General features: G+C 42.8%; 1 protein-coding gene across 2 annotated transcripts in view; it reads left to right on the top strand.

Moving 5' to 3' along the window:
* SLC4A4 (solute carrier family 4 member 4) overlaps positions 1 to 22667 on the top strand; it is a 241183-nt gene that overhangs the window by 70327 nt on the left and 148189 nt on the right. For both annotated transcript variants that reach the window (XM_063135204.1, XM_063135203.1), the window contains exon 3: positions 4922 to 5092. In XM_063135204.1, the coding sequence (XP_062991274.1) occupies positions 4922 to 5092 (171 nt within the window). The remainder of the gene's footprint in view (positions 1 to 4921; positions 5093 to 22667) is intronic.

Here is a 22667-nt window from a genome sequence, read left to right as displayed (position 1 = left end):
TTGGCCTCCACCCTTTGCCAAAACTACACCTTCAATTTTCCCCAGGATCGTCCCTGTATCATCCCTTTGCATCCAAATGACACACAGGGGATCCCATGAGCAGGCAGGGATGATCCCTCTATTTTCCCAGGATAACCGAGACCTCGGTTATCTCGGTTTTACCCACGGTCCTGGGATGATCCTGAGGACTGTGGGTGATATGGACGCCCATCCCGGCTTCTTCCCTCCCCCCACGAGTAGCGGGGGTCAGCAGAGGGAAGGAGCCAGGCTGGGGGGAGTCCAGGGACATCGGGGGAGTGGGGGAGGGGCTTTTGTGGTTTTTTTACTTACTGTTTGCTGGAGTGCAAGTGCGCTCCGGCTTCTGTATTTGTTTTTTTTAAAATGCTGGGTGTGACGGCTGACGGCCCTCTTCTGTTTAGACACCCAGGGATGATCCTGGAAGCAGGTAAGTCTGGGATCATCCCCCCTCCCTCCCCGAAGACCCTTAGGTGTAGAAAGTGCGTAAGCCCATATAACTACAGAAAACAGAAGGCTGTGGTTGCAATAACAAATCACAATTGGGGTGCTAAGCACTCAACCACAAAGACTCACACGTGAAGTGAAAGATAGACAACATGTATTACAACTGTGGGTGATATTTACAACAATCCTACATGAACTGTTTGTAATCAAGCATACAAAAATATATCATTCTCCTTGCTGATGCACAGCCTTAAACACCCCAAAACAAATCTAACGGGGCAGAAGCCTCCAATATATGAATAAATCAAGACAATAATAACAAGAATAATAAACAATGTATCAGCACTAAATTCCCAATAACATTTTACAAAACAGCATGTGGAAAATTCTTTAGTTAAGGTACAATATTGTACCACCCCACATATTCCTTATTCTAGGCGTCTGGATAAATAAAACAGGTGTGTCCGGTACAGTGCCCGTTTCGAGATGTCTTCATCAGTTGGATGCTTAATTCATAGAAGGAGCTGTGACTATATGTTTGGGGTGCAGCCCTCCGACATTATCTTGTAGTTATCATGTTTAAATCAGCCACATAATGCTCTCAATTGCATTATGCTCTCAACAGCCACGGCTCCTTCTATGAATTAAGCGTCCAACTGATGAAGACATCCCGAAACGGGCACTGTTTTATTTATCCAGATGCCCAGAATAAGGAATATGTGGGTGGTACAATATTGTACCTTAACGAAAGAATTTTCCACATGCTGTTTTGTAAAATGTTATTGGGAATTTAGTGCTGATACATTGTTTATTATTCTTGTTATTATTTTCTTGATTTATTCATATATTGGAGGCTTGTGCCCCGTTGGATTTGTTTTGAGGTGTTTAAGGCTGTGTATCAGCAAGGAGAATGATATCTTTTTGTATGCTTGATTACAAACAGTACATGTAGGATTGTTGTAAATATCACCCACAGTTGTAATACATGTTGTCTATCTTTCACTTCACGTGTGAGTCTTTGTGGTTGAGTGCTTAGCACCCCAATTGTGATAATCTGCATATCTCTTCCATGTTACCTTTACACCCTAATTCAGGCCTTTTGTTATCACCATTACTGTTGAAATTTGGACTGTAAGCTCCTTGGGGCAGATGCTTATCTCTCTCCCCCCCCCCCCCACAAGCTTCTTTGAAAAGTAACATGTAGATTGATGGCATCGTGAAATAAATAACAAGCAGCACATTTTGAGGCAACGTTACATCGAAATGTGAGCTCAGGGTGCCTCTAACAGCAACAGCAAAATCTGCTAATGAAACAAGAGTGAACTGGATCACACCTGCAAGGTGTGTTTGGTAGAGACAGGTGCTTCTCTTGGTGGCTGCAGCCGCCGCCACCTCTGTTGAATTGCTTTAATACTTTGGTCAGCTTGATAATAGAAACACATCATAGTAAGCCTGTAGTCCTAATACTTTAATATGCTGCCAAACAGAACTAGACAATCTCTTTAATCTTTTGATCACATGTGCACTGTGCAGATTTTGGTAATATGAAACGAAAGTTGTGTCCGTGCAGGCAAAAACCATCTGCATTACTTTCCTGCTCTCCCACCCTTATTCTGCAAGAGAGGGAAAATTACAATCTCACTTTCAGGGCTTCAGGCTTGAGTAACAGAGAGGGCTTTTCTGTTTCCTCTCCCCACCCCCTTCTGAGACTTGCTTGGAGGAAGCAGTTAGCACTTGTTTACAATGTCAAGATAAACTTCTGGACTTTCCTCCCCAGGAGTGCCTGAGCAGGAAACACTTGACACTGTTTCTCAGTTCGCCTTTATGTGTGAGACCTTTTCACATTTGCTAGTACAAGGGAGTTTTCCCATGAGAACAAGGCCATAAATAGCTGTTCTCATGGCCATACTCAGCACCAAGCTAACCCACCTCTAGGAGGTGTTGCTAGGTTTGGTACAGAACAGGCCTCAAGGTTATGTGGCTCCCTCAAGAGATGTCAAGAACATAAGAAGAGCCACGGTGGATCAGACCGAGGGTCCATCTTGTCCAGCACACCCAGTAGCCAACCACTGGGACCGCCAAGCAGGACACTGGTGCAACAGCACCCTCCCACCTATGTTCCCCAGCAACTGGTGTATATAAACATACTGCCTCGGATACTGGAGATAGCACACAACCATCAGGGCTAGTAGCCATTGATAGCCTTCTGCCCTAGGAATTTATCCACCCCCCTTTTAAAGCCATCAGAATTGGTGGCCATCGCTACATCTTGCGGTAGCAAATTCTATCGTTTAACTATGCGCTGTGTGAAAAAGTTCTTCCTTTTATCTGTCCTGAATCTCTGTTCTGGTTGTTGTTGATTTGCTTTACGTCCTTCCCTTCCTCGCATGGAGCCCAGGATGCTTAACAATAAATAATAAAACACTTAAATACCATTAAAACCACAATTCTAAAATCAAAATACGTAATAAAATACAACACTACCATCACTGCAAACACGAGAGAAACAGATAGAGCACTTGGCTATATCCCTAAAGCTGGCACTGATAAAAAATATCTTCAACCGGTGTCTAAAGGACAGCAGCGCAAGGGACAAAGAAAGGTCTACTGGAAGGGAGTTCCACAGTGAATGGGTGGGGGCACCACCAAGGAGGCCCTGTCACATAGTAGCCCTACATTTAGCCCTTTTAGAGTCTTTGAGGTGGGTAGTAAAGACTATTCAGGTTGCTTTTTGTAAATAGGTCATGTGACCCTATTGATCCTTTTGCTGTTTAAGTGGTCTTACTGGCATCTAAGTGGTAATTTTAATTGGTTTTGAGATTAATCTTAAACTCTCGATGGCAGGCTCCAAGATCAAAGCATTCTGTTCTTTCCTGTGCTCCTGCCAACAGGATGGAAGCCCAGAGGGAGGCAGGACGTACAGTGTGAGATGAGCCACCCTGGGGAGAAAATTTCCTACGTGGAGTGCGCACACCAAGAAGCCCCCTCACCTCTTTTGCCCACCAATCTCAGTTATAAATGATTGCTCTTTTCTTGTTCTCTAGCCCGCTAAATACTTGCTGAACACAATAACTACAGAAATTTTAGTTTGAAGGGAAGCATCTGATGGCACAGGGAGATAATAAACTTGTTCTTGAATTTACGGCAAGCACACCTTCAAATAAACATATTTCTGGCAGTGGCGGTATGTGCATGTTCACCTGCAGTTCTCCGCCCTAAATCCTTGAGAACTGAGTGGGTAAAACAAAGTTTATTTGACCACATCAAAGGCATTTCGCGTTCATGTTCTGTGTGAAATTAAGGAGAGCGGATTCACTTTTAAGAAAGGATGATAGGCAATCAGATTATGAAATAACATCTGACTAATTCCTTAAGGTGTTTTACCATGTGACACTCAAAGTACTATCCTCATTTCTATCGTTGGCTGGAATGCATGTTTAATTTTAAAACTCTTCCATTCTCTGTCCATTGGGATGCATAATATGCTACAGAAAATGCCTGTATACAGCAGCCCTCTACCAGTGAACATGTTGCTATGTGAAACAGGAATGTCTCTTCCCAAACCCTAATTTTATGCACATGACCTGTTCACCACAAGCTGGGGGTTACCCAAAAACAGGCTTTTTGAAGTCTTTTTCCCATGGCTGCCATCCACCCAACTATCATGGGGAAGGCACTCAAATGAAGTTTGATAATGACCCCGTTCAGATGAGATGCTAAACCATGGTGGTTAAGCATTTTGAGCTAAACGTTATGGCTTAGCGTGTCATGTTAACCATTCCTAACCATGATGGCTATATAACCATAGTTTAAATACGCTCACTAACCATTTGCTACAAAAGGGTTAACGGTGTAACTATGGCTTAGTGTGTCATCTGAACAGGCCCATTGTCTAAAGTATTCTAATCTGCAATGGTTCTCAAATAAGACCGTTTTAAAGTCTCTTCTGTGTTGGAATTTAATTAAGAATATTTTCGTTTCATAACTAGAGTTGAACAGGGCATTATCCTGGAGGTGAAGCTGCTGCTGAAATGGCAGCCCTGTGCTGTTCTCTCTCCTTATCCTGTAACGTTTTGGCATTGCATGGTGCCATCCAGTTGTGCATGTCTCCCCTTCTGCCTGCACATTCCACATAATTCCTTCGTGGGGTCAGGAAATTTTACATAGGCAAGGATAAGTCTGCCTAAAGGTTACAGGGAGAGTGGGGAAAACCTGATACCATGCTGCCATTTTCAACGGCATCCCCATGTTTTATTTAATGTATTTATTGCATTTTTGTACCACCCAATAGCTGAAGCTCTACATATTGAGCACCATATGTAGTTCCACCCTTATCTATCACATTTTGGCATCTCCTGTGTGCCTCAGAATAATGAGCAACTTTAATTTCATGACAAAGTTATATTAACCATACTTGATACAATTGTTTAAAAGCTTGCAATATATTTATGTTCCCTAGGTCATCATACAGTCTACATTGGAGTTCACGTGCCTAAGAGTTACCGGAGAAGGAGACGTCACAAAAGAAAGCCCAAAGAAAAGAAAGAAAGGGAGAAAATTTCTGAAAACTCCGACAAATCTGACGTTGAAAATGCTGATGAGACCAGCAGTAGCATCCTCAAGCCACTCAGTGAGTAATGAGCACTTCTGCGGGGTTTCTTAAAAACGGTGCTGGTGCCAGTAATGGTGAAGACTCCTTAGAGGAGGAAAATAGCTGAAAAGGTGTTCGCGGTAGCAAAACGTTCACATCCCTTGCAAAGAAAACTCAGATCCTACCCTTAAGAGTAAATGAATGCAAAGCTGTGAAAAATGGGCTTGTTTTTAGAACTGCTTGAATTGATTTGGGTTTGGGTTTTCATGCACTTTGAAATTACTTGATGATATATTTCCTAAGACGTCAACTCAAGAATAGACTCGTGGAGCCTAGACTGGGATGACAAAAAATCCATCTTCTCCAGATCTGCATAGGTTTGGGATGTAAGACTAACCCTCACTATAAGGAAAATTAAAGCTGCTGCTCCCAGCACTACCATGCAGTCTAGAAGATTTTAACGCAACTGTCTTGTTTCTTAAGAGTTCCAGGAATAGACTCACAGGGGCTGTTGCAGTTCACAAGATTAAGGGGCGATGGGTCGTTGATGTTCACAAAGCTTGCATAAGACTGATTTGCTCGAATACTGGCTTCAGCCAGTGCTGATTTAACAAGTGCTAAAAAATCTACTGAGTTACACTGCTGATGGAAAATCTAGAGGCAGATTTAAGCAAAGACTGACAAGGCTCCACGATCATGAAATGGCCATCCAAATGTTTACAATACAAACTCGGGGAATATTTTTGCAATATTCGGATGCTTTTTTGAATCCAGAATGCAATTTATAGCAGGGATACCCAGAAGTTGGGAATCTCCCAAATTTTTCTGTTCGCAGTGTACCAGTACTGTGCTAACTACTGTACAGAAGTGACACAGTCCTTGCCCAGAGGGGCTTGTAGTTTAGGGTGACCCTATGAAAAGGAGGACTGGGCTCCTATATCTTTAACAGTTTCATTGAAAAGGGAATTTCAGCAGGGGTCCTTTGTATGCATGCAGCATCTGATGAAATTTCCTCTTCATCACAACAGTTAAAGCTGCAGGAGCCCTGCCCTCTTTCGTATCTGGTCAAGAGGGCAGGGCTCCTGCAGCTTTAAGTGTGATGAAGAGGGAATTTCACCAGGTTCTCCATATATACAAATGACACCTGCTGAAATTCCCTTTTCTATACAACTGTGAAAGATACAGGAGCCCTGTCCTCCTTTCCATAGGGTCACCCCATTGTAGTGTTTTTCGTTTTTTTTTTAAGATGTTTATTTATTTTTTTAAGGAAAAAATGTATTGCAAAATAGGCATGCTTCTAGTACATTTCAAATTATAAAGAGTATCAGAAAATCCAAAATTGGCAAATATTATCATTCCAGAAACATTTGGCTTGTTTCTTTTTTTTTTTGCCTCCCAATGTTACAAAATATTGATCATATGCTGTGATCTGCTGTGTGTTGTTTTTGCTGAGATTGCAGTGTAATGAACGGCAACCGGGTTTCTAAAACGTCCACAAAGAAGTAGTTACAGGCCTATTTGAAATGTTGCCCATAACAAAAAATTCCCACACTTTATGAAATCAACCCAGGTAACGGGTGAGAGATGCATCTCTTTCCATCTAGCTGTGACTTGTAATTTCGCAGCCGTTAATACTAAGATTAGATTCATTCTAATATTGGGTGCGGCCTCTGCATCTAAACATCCCAACAAGATTGCAGTAGTCTCTAATGCAGCTTTCCCTCATATGGTGCCTTCCTATCCAGCATGGCCAATAGTTGGGGAAGATGGGTGTTGTAGTCCAAAACATCTGGAGGCCACCGCATTGGAGAAGGTTACTTTAATGGGATGACATAGCTTATAATCAATTTAATACACTTAAGCATCCATACCCAGTATCTCCTGACTTTGGAGCACGACCAACAAATGTGGTAATATGTCCTAGGGGTGTGCACGGACCCCCCGCTCCGCCCTGTGGGCTGATCCGAAAATTTCGGATCAGGCCCGCTCCGCTCCGTGCCGCTCCGCCCATAGTCCACTCCTCTTTGCCGCAGAGCTCCAGCTCCGAATCAAAGCTCCGCAGTAGAGGGGAGTGGCGCCAGGTAAGGCCCCCTCCCTCCTCTCCCTTACCTGCAGGGCCCGGTAAGGGACCAAGGGGGAGGGGGGCCTTACCTGCATCCGTCCGCGGTCCCTCGGCTTCTTCAATTGAGCCCGCGGCTCAACCAGGAAGTCTAGGCTGCAAGTGCGGCCTAGACTTCCTGGTTTAGCCGCAGGCTCAATTGAAGAAGCCGAGGGACCGCGGATGGACGCAGGTAAGGGAGAGGAGGGGGGGTTACCGGGCTCTGCCGCTGTTGCCGCATGGGCGACAGCGGCAGGGCCCGGTAAACCCCACTTACCTTTCTTGCGGAGCTCCGGATCGAGGCGAAGGATCTGCCTTCACCTCGATCCTCTTTGCAACGCTCCGCCGGCCCCCCAATCCTCTTCGCCTCCTCTTTAAGGGGAGGCGAAGCACCTCGCTCTGCTTCTAATTCGCCGGTCCGATTAGAAGCAGAGCACATACCTAATATGTCCCTCTAACTTCGCACTTCCTCCAGTTGTTTGTTTATATTTACGCAGCTTAGCTGGAGTAAGGTGACAACTTGCTATTTCCTCAAAGAGATTTCTTTGTTGGAGTATAATGCACATGGGGTTAAAGGCCATGTTTTAGGCCATTGTTTGTGTCCATACATCCTGGGACCATTTGGCAGCATAAGGCCACGTTGTTTTTTTGCCACACATGAGACCCAGCACATTATAGAGTACTGAAGTGAACCCTTTCACTGAATAAACTGTTTTGCTGTGAGATTTTTGAACCCGGTAAAGTAGGGAAAGGAGGACAGGGCTCCTGTATCTTTAACAGTTGTATAGAAAAGGGAATCTCAGCAGGTGTCATTTGTATGCATGCAGCACCTGGTGAAATTCCCCCTTCATCACAACAGTTAAAGCTGCAGGAGCCCTGCCCTCTTTTGTATCTGGCCACTCTAGTATAGCTCCTGCAGCTTTAACTGTTGTGATGAAGAAGGAATTTCACCAGGTGCTGCATGCATACAAATGACACCTGCTGAAATTCCCTTTTCAATACTACTGTTAAAGATACAGGAGCCCTGTCCTCCTTTTCCTATGGGCACCCTACTTTAGGAAGTCCTGTTTTGCGCTTTGATGACTCAGAAGAAGGGGTGGTGGTAGTTGTTTTTACTTTGTTTCAAAGTGAATCCTACAAAGAGGCTATTTCAGTTATTCTGTCCCAGCCTGCTGAGGGCTTTTAAAGCAAAAACTAGCGGTGTAGCATCCCCTACAAGTGAGGCACAAACATCTTCCCTTTGCAGACCCTAGTAGAAACGCAGATTTAAAAATAAGTGAGACTCACATGTTTCCTCTTTCAGCACTTCTTGCAACATGCGGTTCCTGTTTCGCCACTTCTTGTAGCATGCAAAGCGACTGAGCGAAGGGTTGTTATCTTACAATATTTGATCTTGTTTGCATGGGCGCTTGAGTGATTGAGCTGAAATGCCATACATATGGCTTTGGTTTCATTTGGAAAAAGAAGTGGCCACTAATGTGGATCTGAGTCAGCTTCTGAAATTAATCTGTGAATTGCTGTACTCTCTTCTGTGTGTGTATATGTGTTTTCTGTGAGTGCATAATGTAACCTCAGCGGTAGCCGTGTCATCCAAGGCCTGAGAGGTTAATGTGCAGCTTTTAACGTTTGCGATTCAAAATCCAGCTTTCCCTGGAAAGTAAATGCTGCATAATCTGATTAGGCAGAAAGCTAGCATGATTCAGGCTCAGTTTTTTTGGAACGGAGACGTCTGTTTGGCTTCATGCTTGTTCGGTGCTGGGCAGTACCTGTCTTTAGGGAATGTGCACGAAAATTAGAAGTTGAAGATAAGTAATGATTTAAGCACTTGGAATGGGCTGTCAGAAAGAGATGCTAGTGAATGCATTATAAGATTTTTTTCTTTTAAACCCCCCCCTAGCTAAACTGCATGGGCCTATGTAGGTCTACACCAAGGATGCCATATCACGGTGTCTAAATATCTATTCTAAAGTATATGTAAGGATTGGCTGGAAACCAGAAATGGAAAATTATGGACAGTATCCAGTTGTGGCCAATTGCGAGTGGCCAGTTCTGCTGGCTCCAGACCATGCGTGGAAGGCCCCAGTGGACTTGATCTGCAAGTGGATGTTATCACTTGCGTGATGCGATATTGCGCTTCTGGGAGTAAGCCCTGAAATGAGCAGAAACACTTGCTTCTGGAAGGCGCAGGGCTCCGGCAACTCCCCCTTCCTGAAACAACCCCTCGGAAGTGCAATATCATGTTAGATGAGGTTAGGCCTCATCTAGAGTATTGCGTCCAGTTCTGGGCTCCACAATTCAAGAAGGACGCAGACAAGCTGGAATGTTTTCAGAGGAGGGCAACCAGGATGATCAGGGGTCTGGAAACAAAGCCCTATGAAGAGAGCCTGGAAGAACTGGGCATGTTTAGCCTGGAGAAGAGAAGATTGAGGGGAGACATGATAGCACTCTTCAAATACTTAAAAGGTTGTCACACAGAGGAGGGCCAGGATCTCTTCTCGATCCTCCCAGAGTTCAGGACACGGAATAATGGGCTCAAGTTACAGGAAGCCAAATTCTGGCTGGACATCAGGAAAAACTTCCTGACTGTTAGAGCAGTATGACAATGGAATCAGTTACCTAGGGAGGTCGTGGTCTCTCCCACACTAGAGTCCTTCAAGAGGCAGCTGGACAACCATCTGTCAGGGATGCTTTAGGGTGGATTCCTGCATTGAGCAGGGGGTTGGACTCGATGGCCTTGTAGGCCCCTTCCAACTCTGTTATTCTATGATTCTATGATTCTGTTTCATGCAAACTGTAGGGACCTTCTGCACATGCAGACCCCAATTGAATACTGCCCAGTGTTTCAAAATGGATGTGTAAATCACGGTTTATATGTTAGGCATAAGTTGTAAGTTTTCCAACTGCACTGAGCTCACCATGATAAAAGCCAGTTTCTCCTTCTCTCCAGCCTCTCTGCTTGCAAGATGGCAACCTGGTCTCTACAGTGTCTGTATATTCACACTGTCTATGGGCAGAGTTTAGCTCAAGTTAAACCACTGGCTCACTGTACATTTAAAAATGGGTAAAGCAATAAATCGCAATTGATAGTAACCATGGTTAAACTACTGTTTGCATTAAGCCAGTTTGACCAGAAACAAAAGAGGGCAGGGAGCTATATTAAAGTGACCCCATACAAAACAGGGCAGGGCTCTTGCAACTTTAACTGTTGTGATGAAGGGGGAATTTCACCAGGTGCTGCATGCATATAAATGACGCCTGCCAAAAATTCCCTCTTCTATACAACTGTTAAAGATCCAGTTCCATGTGGTCCCCATATGTATTGTTGTTTCCCAAATGCTTTCCAAGCTTCTGTTCATATGTTGCAAACTTAACGTTTAGGGGCAATTTGAATGGGGCAATTGGTGAGATTGGTCAATTGAAAATGTTTTAGGCTGCAATCTGTCAACACTCCTCCGAGAGTAAGTCCGACTGAATTCAGTGGGGCTCACTTCTGAGTAGACATTGTGTAGGATTGTCCTGTTTATTGTCAAAAAAGGCACCTCCAATTAACCAGGCAACACTTCTCTTTAAAACGTTAACTATTTTTTTTAAATATAAGTGCTTTAAAAAACCGAGATGGCAGCCATTCTTTTTCCCTGCCACGCTAGAGCCTATTCTAAGATAGCACCTGCTGCAACACATACATTCACCATCTAAAATAATAATAAAATAATAATAATTATAATAATAATAATAGTGTGCTTTTAAAAATTCAAAATAACTGTTTTAGTCTGACACAGATTTATGCACATTTAACCAGTTAATCAATTAAGCTTAATTTGATTAAAGAAGTAAGATTTCTTTATCTGGGTGACAGACCTAGTAATGAGTAAAAATAGCAATTTGCACTGGTCCTTCCTTTGCCTTCTGTCCCTGGTGGCTTGGGATGAACTGGCGTGTTTGCTTTCAGCCCTTTACTCATGGTCTGTTGTAGTTCAATCGCAGCTTTTAAAGCTCAGCTAAAAACTTTTCTTTTTCCTAAACCTTTTAAAACTTGATTTTGTTCTGACTTTATACTGCTAGTTTTACCCTACCCTGTGCCTGTTTGGTGCATTCTCTTCCCCTCCTTATTGTTTTATTATGATTTTATTAGAACGTAAGCCTATGCGGCAGGGTTTTGCTATTTTATTGTTTTACTCTGTACAGCACCATGTACATTGATGGTGCTATATAAATAAATAATAATAATAATAATAGCCAACTGCAGGAAAGCGGTTGTATGAAAACCCCATGCAAGCCCTGCAGTTAAGCTGCAAATGTAGCATCAGCCCTTCTAAAAGGAAATGCTTCCAAAAGGTGGGATCAGGGATTAAAACCTAGTCACCTCCTTTGATTTTAAAAGAACAATGAGATCCTGGGGTCGTTGATTGCAAGCTATCATTTCCTCAAAGGTCACTATATTGTTATGGCTATGGAAAAGGTACTGCGACTAAGCCATTAAGCGACTCATTTTCTTATTGGCATTTGTTCCCTGCCTAGCAGAGGATTGCCTAGCTCCATGTCCAGTTCTGGCAATGCCCCTTGCACTACTTCTGGTCTTTGCTTAGCAGACTAATTGCATCAGGGCACTGATTGGGTGACCTGGTCCCACAAAACACATTAACAAAGAACTGGCAATTCAGTTATGTGAGCCGGATATGGCATACATAATACACACAGTATCCCATAAATTAATCATCGCCGCCTATTCACTGACCCATTTCATCTGCCAGGCTGATTGTTTTGTGGGTTTGGATCGACAAAGGAAATTATTTCATTTCTGAACTAGTTTTCTTCTTCTTTTTTCATTTGCTTGAAACCAGACCTCACCCACCTTTCCTCTTCCCTTGGCTCTTTGCTCAGCTTCTCGTTTGGAGGACCTGCAGAGACCTTTGTGATGAAAGGGAAAAATAAATGAACGTTTTCAGATGCAGCATTGACCAAGCCAAGCAATTACTTTGCAGCTCTCCAGTTTGAGTTTGCCTCTTATGTCTGACCTTTGCTGGTTAGCGGCTGTGGCTGGAATCTCTCCTGGGAGGCTCCAAGTCCTTTTCTGCCCCTGCACCTTTTGCAGTAGGCTGCAACAGTAGTTCATTTTATTTATAACAATTTTCATACCTCGCCTTTCTGTGTTAAAGACACCCAAGGCGCCTAATAATTCACATTAATCTGTAAACATGCTGCTCAACTATGAAAGAACACAGTGCAGGAGAATCCTCAGAAGCCAATCTGAGTCATCCTAGGCTGTGGGATGAAATCATAGAATAGTAGAGTTGGAAGGGGCCTATAAGGCCATTGATTTCAACCCTCTGCTCAAAGCAGGAATCCACCTTAAAACATACCTGACAGAGGGCTGTCCAGCTACATCTTGAATGCCACGACCTCCTTAGGTCATTGGTTCAATTGTCGTACTGCTCTAACAGTCAGAAAGTTTTTCCTGATGTCCAGCTGGAATCTGGCTTCCTTTAACCCTTTAATACTGATTGGCTCTTTAATACTGATGGAACATGCAGCAAATTCTGCTAGGCTCTTTGCATCACCTGGTAGACCACAAAGGTTGGGAAATCTTGGCTAAATTAACCGTAGCAAAGATGTCAATTACCAAAAGATGGAAAACTAAGGACTCTTGTCGTTGTCCAGGATTGGTTTTCTAGAGCAGAGGTGGGCAGACTTCAGGTTTGCAGGATTTATGTCATTTTATTTCTTTCACTAGAATCTCAAGATCCACCAATCAGAGCAAAAGAGGAAAGAAAAGAAACAGAGCCAGATACCCTATGAGGTTTCAAGGCCACTGCGCTAACAACCTAATTTATTTTTGAGGAGTGGGGATGAGTTGTTCTATTGTTAAATAATTGGGAGTCAGATCTACCTTATGCTCACTCATGCTGTAGAGCAGCGGTTATGGCATACATGGTTGAGCTCACCATCTTAAGCAAAGAGAAAGAAAGGAACAAGACAAGCATTTGAACAAAATTGGATTCTGAATTGCAGGTGTGTGTGGACTTCAGGCTTGTCAGATCTACTTTTTTTTGTTTTTATTAGAATCCCAAGATCCCAAGCAGAGAGCCCTGGCTATGGGAGCGGTATATAAGTTTAATAAATAAATAAATAAATCCCGGTGCAAAAGACATAAACTTAGAATTAAAGAATTGGACGCTTCTGAGCACATCCTGATCCTAGATTTTTTTTGTTCTGCATGGAACTAAACAAAATTATGCATGGTATGGAGAATGTGGATAGGGAAACATTTTTCTCCCTCTTCCATAATACTAGGACTTGGAGTCATCCCATGAAACTGATTGGTGGGAGATCCAGGACAAATAAAAGGAAAGACTTCTTCACACAGCACATAGTTAAGTTATGGAACTCACTACCACAGGATGTGGTGATGGCCACCAATCTGGATGGCTTCAAAAGGGGGTTGGATAAATTCCTGGAGGCAAAGGCTGTCAACGGCTACTATCCCTGAGGGTTGGGTGCTATCTCCAGTATTCGAGGCAATAAGCCTGTGTGCAGCAGTTGCTGGGGAACATGGGTGGGAGGGTGCTGTTGCACCATGTCCTGCTTGTTCATCTCTGGCTGATGGCTGGTTGGCCACTGTGTGAACAGAGTGCTGGACTAGATGGACCCTTGGTCTGATCCAGCAGGGCTCTTCTTATGTTCTTAAAATCCATTCCCGGTTGCCCCAAGCTTTTTTTTTCCATTTCAGATTCCTAATTTAGGTGGGAAAATAATTCTGTTGTTGGTACTAACAATAGTCAGGAACCCTTATCATCTACTGCAAATCGCCCAGAGATCTACTAGTAAATCCTGATCCACCCTTGTTCTGTTGCATATTGGAATGAAAAGTCTTGGGATCTAAGTGCATACACTTGATTTTATTCACTGTAATTTACTTTAGAATTATAGTACTGTTAATAATAAAAAAATATATGACTGGGAGAGAAGTGAATCTATCAGTGGATGTGGGTGGTTTTTAAAGAAGAAGATATAAAGGTTGAATTGACATTAGGACTTGGGTGTTCTAGGATGAATGATAACTTTTTGGGCTGGATTCTTTTTAAAAGTATGCAACCTCTTCATTCCCCATTCCACAGCTTGGTGTTTATTTTGCTTTGGTTGCTCAGGTTAATATCTATAAAAATTCCTGCATTTTGGGATGAGTGATATATACATCAATAATAATAATAATAATAATAATAATAATAATATATTTATTTATTTATTACCCGCCTCTCCCTCTGGATTGAGGCAGGGAACAACTTTAGATACAAATACCATAAAATGCATAAAACTGATTAAAACATATAAAATTAATACAGTATTAAAATAACAGTCAAATATCTTAAAATTCGACTGGGTTGGCCTGCCTGGAAGAGATCAGTCTTTATAGCCTTCTTGAATTCGAAAAGACTATTAAGTTGACGAATCTCTTCTGGCAGGCCATTCCACAGTCTGGGAGGGGCAGAAGAGAAGGTTGTCTGGGTAACAGTTGTCAGCCTAGTTTTGGCTGACTGGAGTGAACCCTTCCCAGAGGACCTGAGTGTGCAGGGCGGATTGTACAGGAGGAGGCGATCCCGCAGGTAACCTGAATCCAAACCATGTAGGGCTTTAAAGGCAATAACCAACACTTTATACTTCACCCGGAAACTAATTGGCAAGAAAAAGACAATTTGTGGAGATCTATGCACTGAACAGAGATTTTTCTGTGGGCCATTGACAAATATTTATTGAGAACAATAGCACAGTGTGGTGAGGTTTACCAACCTTAAATAATACATCCATTTTTGTAGAGGTAACATTCAGCTAGTGGGCACACACAAGGTGTTTCCTCCTTCCATACATTCACATAGAATCATAGAATCATAGAATAGCAGAGTTGGAAGGGACCTACAAGGCCATCGAGTCCAACCCCCTGCTCAATGCAGGAATTCACCCTAAAGCATCCCTGACAGATGGTTGTCCAGCTGCCTCTTGAAGGCCTCTAGTGTGGGAGAGGCCACAGCCTCACCAGGCAACTGATTCCATTGTCGTACTGCTCTAACAGTCAGGAAGTTTCTCCTGATGTCCAGCATCTGGCTTCCTTTAACTTGAGCCCGTTATTCCGTGTCCTGCACTCTGGGAGGATTGAGAAGAGATCCTGGCCCTCCTCTGTGTGACAACCTTTTAAGTATTTGAAGAGTGCTATCATGTCTCCCCTCATTCTTCTCTTCTCTAGGCTAAACATGCCCAGTTCTTTCAGTCTCTCTTCATAGGGCTTTGTTTCCAGACCCCTGATCATCCTGGTTGCCCTCTTCTGAACACGCTCCAGCTTGTCTGTGTCCTTCTTGAATTGTGGAGTCCAGAACTGGATGCAATACTCTAGATGAGGCCTAACCAGGGCCGAATAGAGAGGAACCAGTACCTCATGTGATTTGGAAGCTATACTTCTATTAATGCAGCCCAAAATAGCATTTACCTTTCTTGCAGCCATATCGCACTGTTGGCTCATATTCAGCTTGCGATTCATGCTTGTGTGGGCATGTGTATTGTTCATCTCACACTTATTTGCACCTATGACATATTAATTGCACCCATGACAAATGTTGCAACCCCATATAAGGGGTTGCAACATTTGATTAAGTGGTTGAAAATATTTTAATTACAAAGTTGCCCTCAATCAGCAGATATTTAATAATAATAATAATAATAATAATAATAATAATAGTATTCTTTTTAATATAAATACTTATAAAGTTAACAAATGGTGGGTACCATCTTGGGAGATTGAGATTTCACTCTTTCTTGCGTTAAATGACAATTATATACATAATAACAGTTAAAAAGATATTGTAAAATACTGGTTCATCTACTTGTTTACAAAGCATGACATTTTGAGCTTTTGGCAGGATACTCTGTGAGCAAAAGGACTATAAAGTCTAGCACTTTATTCCCAATAGTGATCAGGTGGTTGTGCTGGTGGATAATGGCCACCCCCTGTTTGTCCTACTTCTGAATATGGAGGTTCCATCCTTAGTTATCATAAGAACGTAAGATGAGTCATGCTGGATCAGTCCAAGATGAGCCATGGTGGATCGAGTCCAAATTCTGTTCAAACAGCAGCCAACTGTCTGTAGGACTTGAGTGCAACAGCACCCTCCTGCCCGTGCTCCCCAGCAACTGGTATACATAGACATACCAGCTCTGATACTGGAGGTAGCACCTAGCCATCAAGGCTAGTAGACATTGATAACCTTCTCCAGGAATTTGTCCTACCCCTCTTTTAAAGCCATCCAAATTGGTGGCCATCACCATATCCTGTGGTAGTGAATTCCATAGTTTAACTATGTGCTGTATGAACAAGTCCTTCCTTTTATCTGTCTTGAATCTCCCACCAATTAGTTTCCTGGGATGACCCCAGGTTCTAGTTTCATGGGGGAGGGAGAAAAATGTCTCCCTCTTCACATTCTCCATACCATGCAGAATTTTGTACACCTCTATCATGTCTCCCCTTAGCCTCCTCTTTTCCAAGCTAAACAATCCCAGCTTGATCATGGCCTTTCTCTGAGATTTTGCACTGTTGTGCTGTACAGAATAAGATTAACTTTTACCTGAAAGCAAAGAATAAGCTTTTTTGATGCATTTTGAGTAGGTGTAAACAATGAGATATAAGGGCTAAGTCCTGCTGCTGCTGCTATTGCATGAGTTTTGTTCATTTCAGTGAAGCAAACAAACGTATTTGAAAAGTTTTAAAATATATGGAAGGCTTCCTAATGGAGGCTTCAGACATATATTTCTCATGCCACTGTATATTAAAGGGAAATCATGTTGCTTACCCGGAGCATTTGTGCTTCCTGTTTTTTACTGCAATTGTTATGGGCTGCATTACATGGATGGCGAGGGCCGACCACGTGGTTTGAATTGAATACTTCCTCTCTTACCATGCTCTGTTCACTTCCATTGAGACAACACCATGTTACCATTTTAAAAGTGGTTCTTTTCATGATGGAATTTCCAATGGATGCCGCAGGAGATGTCCTGGCTGTTGACAACATTATGTAAAAGACCCGCAAACCTTCCTGAGTGGCCAAATCACTTGTTTAGCGGAGCCCATTGTTTTTGAAGTGTGGGGAGGGAGGTTTGGGGAGCTTAATAGTAGAAGTCATGCTTTGCATACAGAAGGTCCCAGATCCCATCTTTGGCATCTCCAGTTAAAAAGATCTCCGAGAGCAGAGCTGGGAGAAACTTTTTCTTGACACCCTAAAAGGTTGCTGCTAATCGAAGGGTACAATACTGAACTAGAAGGACACTGACACACTGCAAGACATTCACAGATGTGAATTATCATACATGCAAATGGTGACCTGTAGTGCACTCTTACAGTCTTTCCCAGTAATGTATTTCAGAATGTGCTGTTGCAAAAGCAGCGTATGAAGTATGGCCTCATATAAGCACATCTGAAACCCACCCCAAAGGCTGAATAAAAATGGGTGCCCCTCTCCTTTTATAGCATGGTAGGAAGACCTCTTAACTTGCAATTCCCTCTTTTAATCCTGTCTCGGACCGCTAGCATGTGTGGCTATAATTATCTAAGCCACCTTAATTCTTCGCCTAATTCTGTTCTGTGTGTGTTCACGTGAAACTGCTGAGGGACAGAAAAAGTCAGAGGAATTTGCTGTGTTGAGAAGAAGGAGTTTAAAACAAAGCCAAAAAAGAAACACACACACACACTGAGTATAGTGCAACTCACAAGCCAGAGAGATTTTATATGCAGTCAAAAAAAACCTAAAGCAAAACCCAGAACTCCTTTTTTGTTTTTGTTTATTATACAATCTCTCTCCAAATCTCCTGAGAAGTGTGGGAAAGCTTGTAAAGTACCTGCCCGATTCTGCCAGCTGCTGTGCTAGCACACAAGGATAAGGGATAGTGTGTATGAACTGCAGTGGAAGCTCATAGTGAAATGATACATTATGAGAAACTCACGGCTGCCACTGAAAAGGGTAGTCCCCTTTCTCACCCACTGGAATGTGTAGTGCAACCTACTCTTGTCTTAACACCATTATGCTGTGTGTATCCCTGACCCAGTTCCACCTCATTTGCCACCATGGGCAGGGATGGCGTAACATATAACATTTTGACATCAGGGTAAGAGACGAGGTGTACTAAGCGTTGGGGAAGTGGGAGAGCTCTTCATGGGGCTGCCATTTTTCATGGCAGCTCTGTGTTTCTTGCAAGTGGGAATAATGAAAGCAGTGTGACCCACTTTATGGAATTGTGTGCTGTCATCTGAGTTTGAGAGGATGATGATTTGCTGTTTAACGCTTCGGATTTTCTTTTGGAAAGAAAAATAAAATTTAAAAATCAAAATCCATTTGCATGGGACAGCCAACATAGCATTGTGACAAAGGTAGGGTGACCATATGAAAAGGAGGACAGGGCTCCTGTATCTTTAACAGTTGTATTGAAAAGGAAATTCCAGCAGGCATTATTTGTATATATGGGGAACCTGGGAAAATTCCCTCTTCATGACAACAGTTAAAGCTGCAGGAGCTACACTAGAGTGACCAGATTTAAAAGAGGACAGGGCACCTGCAGCTTTAACTGTTATGATGAAGAGGAAATTTCAACAGGTTCTCCATATATACAAATGACACCTGCTGAAATCCCCTTTTCTATGCAACTGTTAAAGATACAGGAGCCCTGTCCTCCTTTTCATATGGTCACCCTAGAGCAAAGCCTTTATGCAATAAAGCAAAGATGTGTTGGAACAGGCCATCAGCAGGAATGGAGACTGCTGATATGTGAACCGCCTAATGGTCTTTTGGCTACCAATGAGGACCTATGGCGGCATAGCCTGGCTTTCTAGTGTTGGGCTGCACTGCAACCTAGGATGATTGGGTCAGCGTGGCTGCAATGGACCATTGCAGCATTCTCAGCGTTGCGAGTTATGCATATCCAGAAGTTCAGTGTGGATAAGCTATGACCACTTGTACGAAGCAATGTGATAGTGTGGATAGAAAGTTGCATTTGAATATGGGAAATCTGGGTTCAAATGATATACAATCTTATATTGTTTCTATATAGAGACACCTCCCCCCCGACACCCCCCCCCCCAATATACATGGTGCCCCACAATGATTTGGCCAATCACTGGCCTGGTTCAGACAACACGCTAAACCATGCTGCGGTTTAGTTTGTTGTCTGAACCAGGCCACCGAGCTGATTCCCTCTAGATCAGATAATAGACTGGTAGAGGCAGGTCATTAAATGCACCTTTCCCATCCAGGTAATTTCAGCTGGCTGGTTAGTGCAGCCACCATAGTTTGCTCGACTCTTGCCCACAAGGTGCTCTGCTCTGGACATCACCATTGCAGCCTCCTTGCGTGCCTCCTGGAAGGCCTCTTTTGACAGGACCCTGCTCAACAGCAGTGTCGGTTGTTGGAACAGCTACCTGGGAGAACTCCCAGGCTGGTAGCCTGATGGGGTTTATTGCCCAGATTGCTGGGCTTCTTGGAGCCAGTTCTGCTCCAGCAACCAATGCGAGGCTTTGTGTTGTCTCTTTTTGTTCCACTTGCCCAGATTTATTTTATTTATTAATTAAAAACATTTGTATCCTGCTCCTATTACCACCGGGATCTCGGGATGGTCTTGAAAAACTGTGAGGATGGGAGGGAAAGAGTTGGCTGACTTGCAGTAAACGAAGGAATATTGAACGAATCCTTGCATATCGGAAAACTGCCACCTTGGAGGTACCTATGTGCTCTGTGGGAGGTTTGGGGCAAGTTGCTGTCCTCTTTGGCTGTTTGCCTGTAGGTAAAATATATGGTTTGCAAGTGACTGGCGCTGTGGCTGAGAAGCTTAGCAGAGGTGCTGCAAATGACTTTGTAGTTATATTTGCTCTATAGAATAATAAAGTGGTACTTAGCAGTGCTTTCTGAAAGCAGTGTGAATTGTTGTCCTCATGAGAATCCATAAGATTCCTGAAAGCTGGAGGATTTGCTTTGCTTCCTAAAATCTTATTATTATTTTAAATCGGATCTCATGACTTTGCAGAGCTTCAAGAGACTTGACTTACAGACCTTGAACATGTGGGAACTGGTGTTCCATTTGATTGCAATGCTGCTGTATGTCCCCCTCCCCCCTGCCTTTTCCTGGATGGGGATAAAGTGGATTTTTGGAGAACTCCCTTGCTCAAAGCTAAGACTGCAGGTGTCTGATACTTTATTGAGAAATGGAGAAGCAGATGGCACAGACCGCTCTCAAGAGTGGAAATTCTGCTTTTATTATTTCTCATGTTACTTACCTTGACCTATGAATGCAGAGCCAGTGTGGTGTAGTGGCTAAAGTGTTGGACTGGGAGTTGGGAGATCCGGGTTCTAGTCCCCACTCGGCCATGGAAACCCACTGGGTGACTTTGGGCTAGTCACAGACTCTCAGCCCAGCCTACCTCACAGGGTTGTTTTTGTGAGGATAAAATGGAGAAGAGGAGGAGGAGGAGGAGGAGGATTATGTACGCCGCCTGGGGTTCCTTGTGTTAGATCAATGTTCTTTTCACCCAAGGACGAGATCCAAACAGCGAGATCCAAACAACATTGATCTAACACTTGGAGGAAAAAAGGCGGGATATAAATGCAACAAATGAATAAATAAGGTTGAAAAACCCACTGACAGTTCATATTTCTCAGAACAGGTAGGAAAACTCCACTTCTCAGATTATTAGCTTTGAAATGTTTATTAGTACTATATATATATATATATATATATATATATATATATACACACACACACACACACACACACACACACACACACACATACACACACACACACACGCATAGATGTATGTGTGTGTGTGCCCCCTCCCCAGGCTTGTGTAGAAGTCAAACTATATGTGTGTCATCTCTCTCTCTCTCTCTCTCTCTCTCTCCCCCCATCCCATGATCAGGAAAATCAGAGTTGTGGAGGGTCAAAACCTCTAGAGCTATGGCACCAATCTGATTCTGCCACCCCTCACAGCTCCAATTTTTAGAATTCAGTCATATTGTTTTACTATGTTCAACTTGTTGTTGCTTTTAATACGTAAACTAGTTTGAGATTTCTTTATGTAGAGTGATAAATATACATCCGCTTGCTTAATTTATGTGATGAATTTGGTCCCATATTTATTCTTTTATTCTATTTGTCCGCTGCTCTGAAATTCTTGAATGGGGAACGGTATATAAATATTGTAAATAAATAAATAAATAAATAGGCCCAATTGCTCTTTTAAGTAGGCCTAATTGCTCTTTGGGCTTTCCTATGGTAAGAAGGAATAGTTCATGGGTTTCCAGTTTAGCCTCATAATAATCCTGTGTGTTTAGACCTTAAGAGTATCGTGTGGGAAAGGATGGTATAAAAACTTGTCCAACCCTATTGAGTCTGTTGCTTAGAATCATAGAATAGTAGAGTTGGAAGGGGCCTAAAAGGCCATCGAGTCCAACCTCCTGCTCAATGCAGGAATCCTCCCTACATTATACTTGACAGATGGTTAGCTTCAAGTCTGTTGTTTAGCTTCAAGTCTGAACCTATGTTTGTCTTACATTACTGGTAAGCTACTTCAAAAAAGTTTTCTTTGATGGGGTGGATTAGAAATGCATTATTTCTGGGGCTGGCCGAGAAATGCTGGGCATCGTAGGATTTTCTCTCTCTGTCTAAACATGCCTAGGATTGCACCCTAAGTAAAGTACAACCCCCCCCCCCCAATTAAGAAATCTTGGGGTAACCAGGAGAGAATTTTGTGTGAAAGGACTATGAGCTCGGTTCATTTCTGAACAAAAACTCCTAGGTTCGGAATGTGCTCAGAGACACCTTGTTCTGGAATTCTAAGCATATGTCTTTTCTGCGGGGTTCTGGCTGCTGGATTTTCGGGTTTGTAATAAAAACACAAAGTAGATCTGACAAGCCTGAAGGAGTCTTTCAGCCCGTGTTACAAAAAGGCCACTTGGCATCCTGCTTTAAACATTAGCCTACAAGAAAGGTGTGAAGGCAACAGGTATTCCTGTTGTATGTTTGCCGCATATGATGTTCGGTGATGCACCACTTCTGATTCTGGAGCTTATTATTTTATTTATTTATTTATTTATTTTATTTATTTTATTTATTACATTTTTATACCGCCCAATAGCCAAAGCTCTCTGGGCGTTAAAACCATAATAAAACAACCAACAGGTTAAAAACACAAATACAAAATAGAGTATAAAAAGCACAACCAGGATAAAACCACGCAGCAAAATTGATATAAGATTAAAATGCAGAGTTAGAACAGTAAAATTTAAATTTAAGTTAAAATTAAGTGTTAAAATACTGAGAGAATGAAAAGGTCTTCAGCTGGTGACGAAAAGAGTACAGTGTAGGTGCCAGGCGGACCTCTCCGGGGAGCTCATTCCACAGCCGGGGTGCCACAGCGGAGAAAGCCCTCCTCCTAGTAGCCACCTGCCTCACTTCCTTTGGCAGGGGCTCACGGAGAAGGACCCCTGTGGA

The sequence above is a fragment of the Elgaria multicarinata genome, chromosome 10, assembly GCF_023053635.1.
Source record: "Elgaria multicarinata webbii isolate HBS135686 ecotype San Diego chromosome 10, rElgMul1.1.pri, whole genome shotgun sequence".
Lineage (NCBI taxonomy): Eukaryota > Metazoa > Chordata > Lepidosauria > Squamata > Anguidae > Elgaria > Elgaria multicarinata.
Note: the sequence above shows the minus strand (reverse complement) of the source record. Positions and strands in the feature narration are given on the sequence as shown.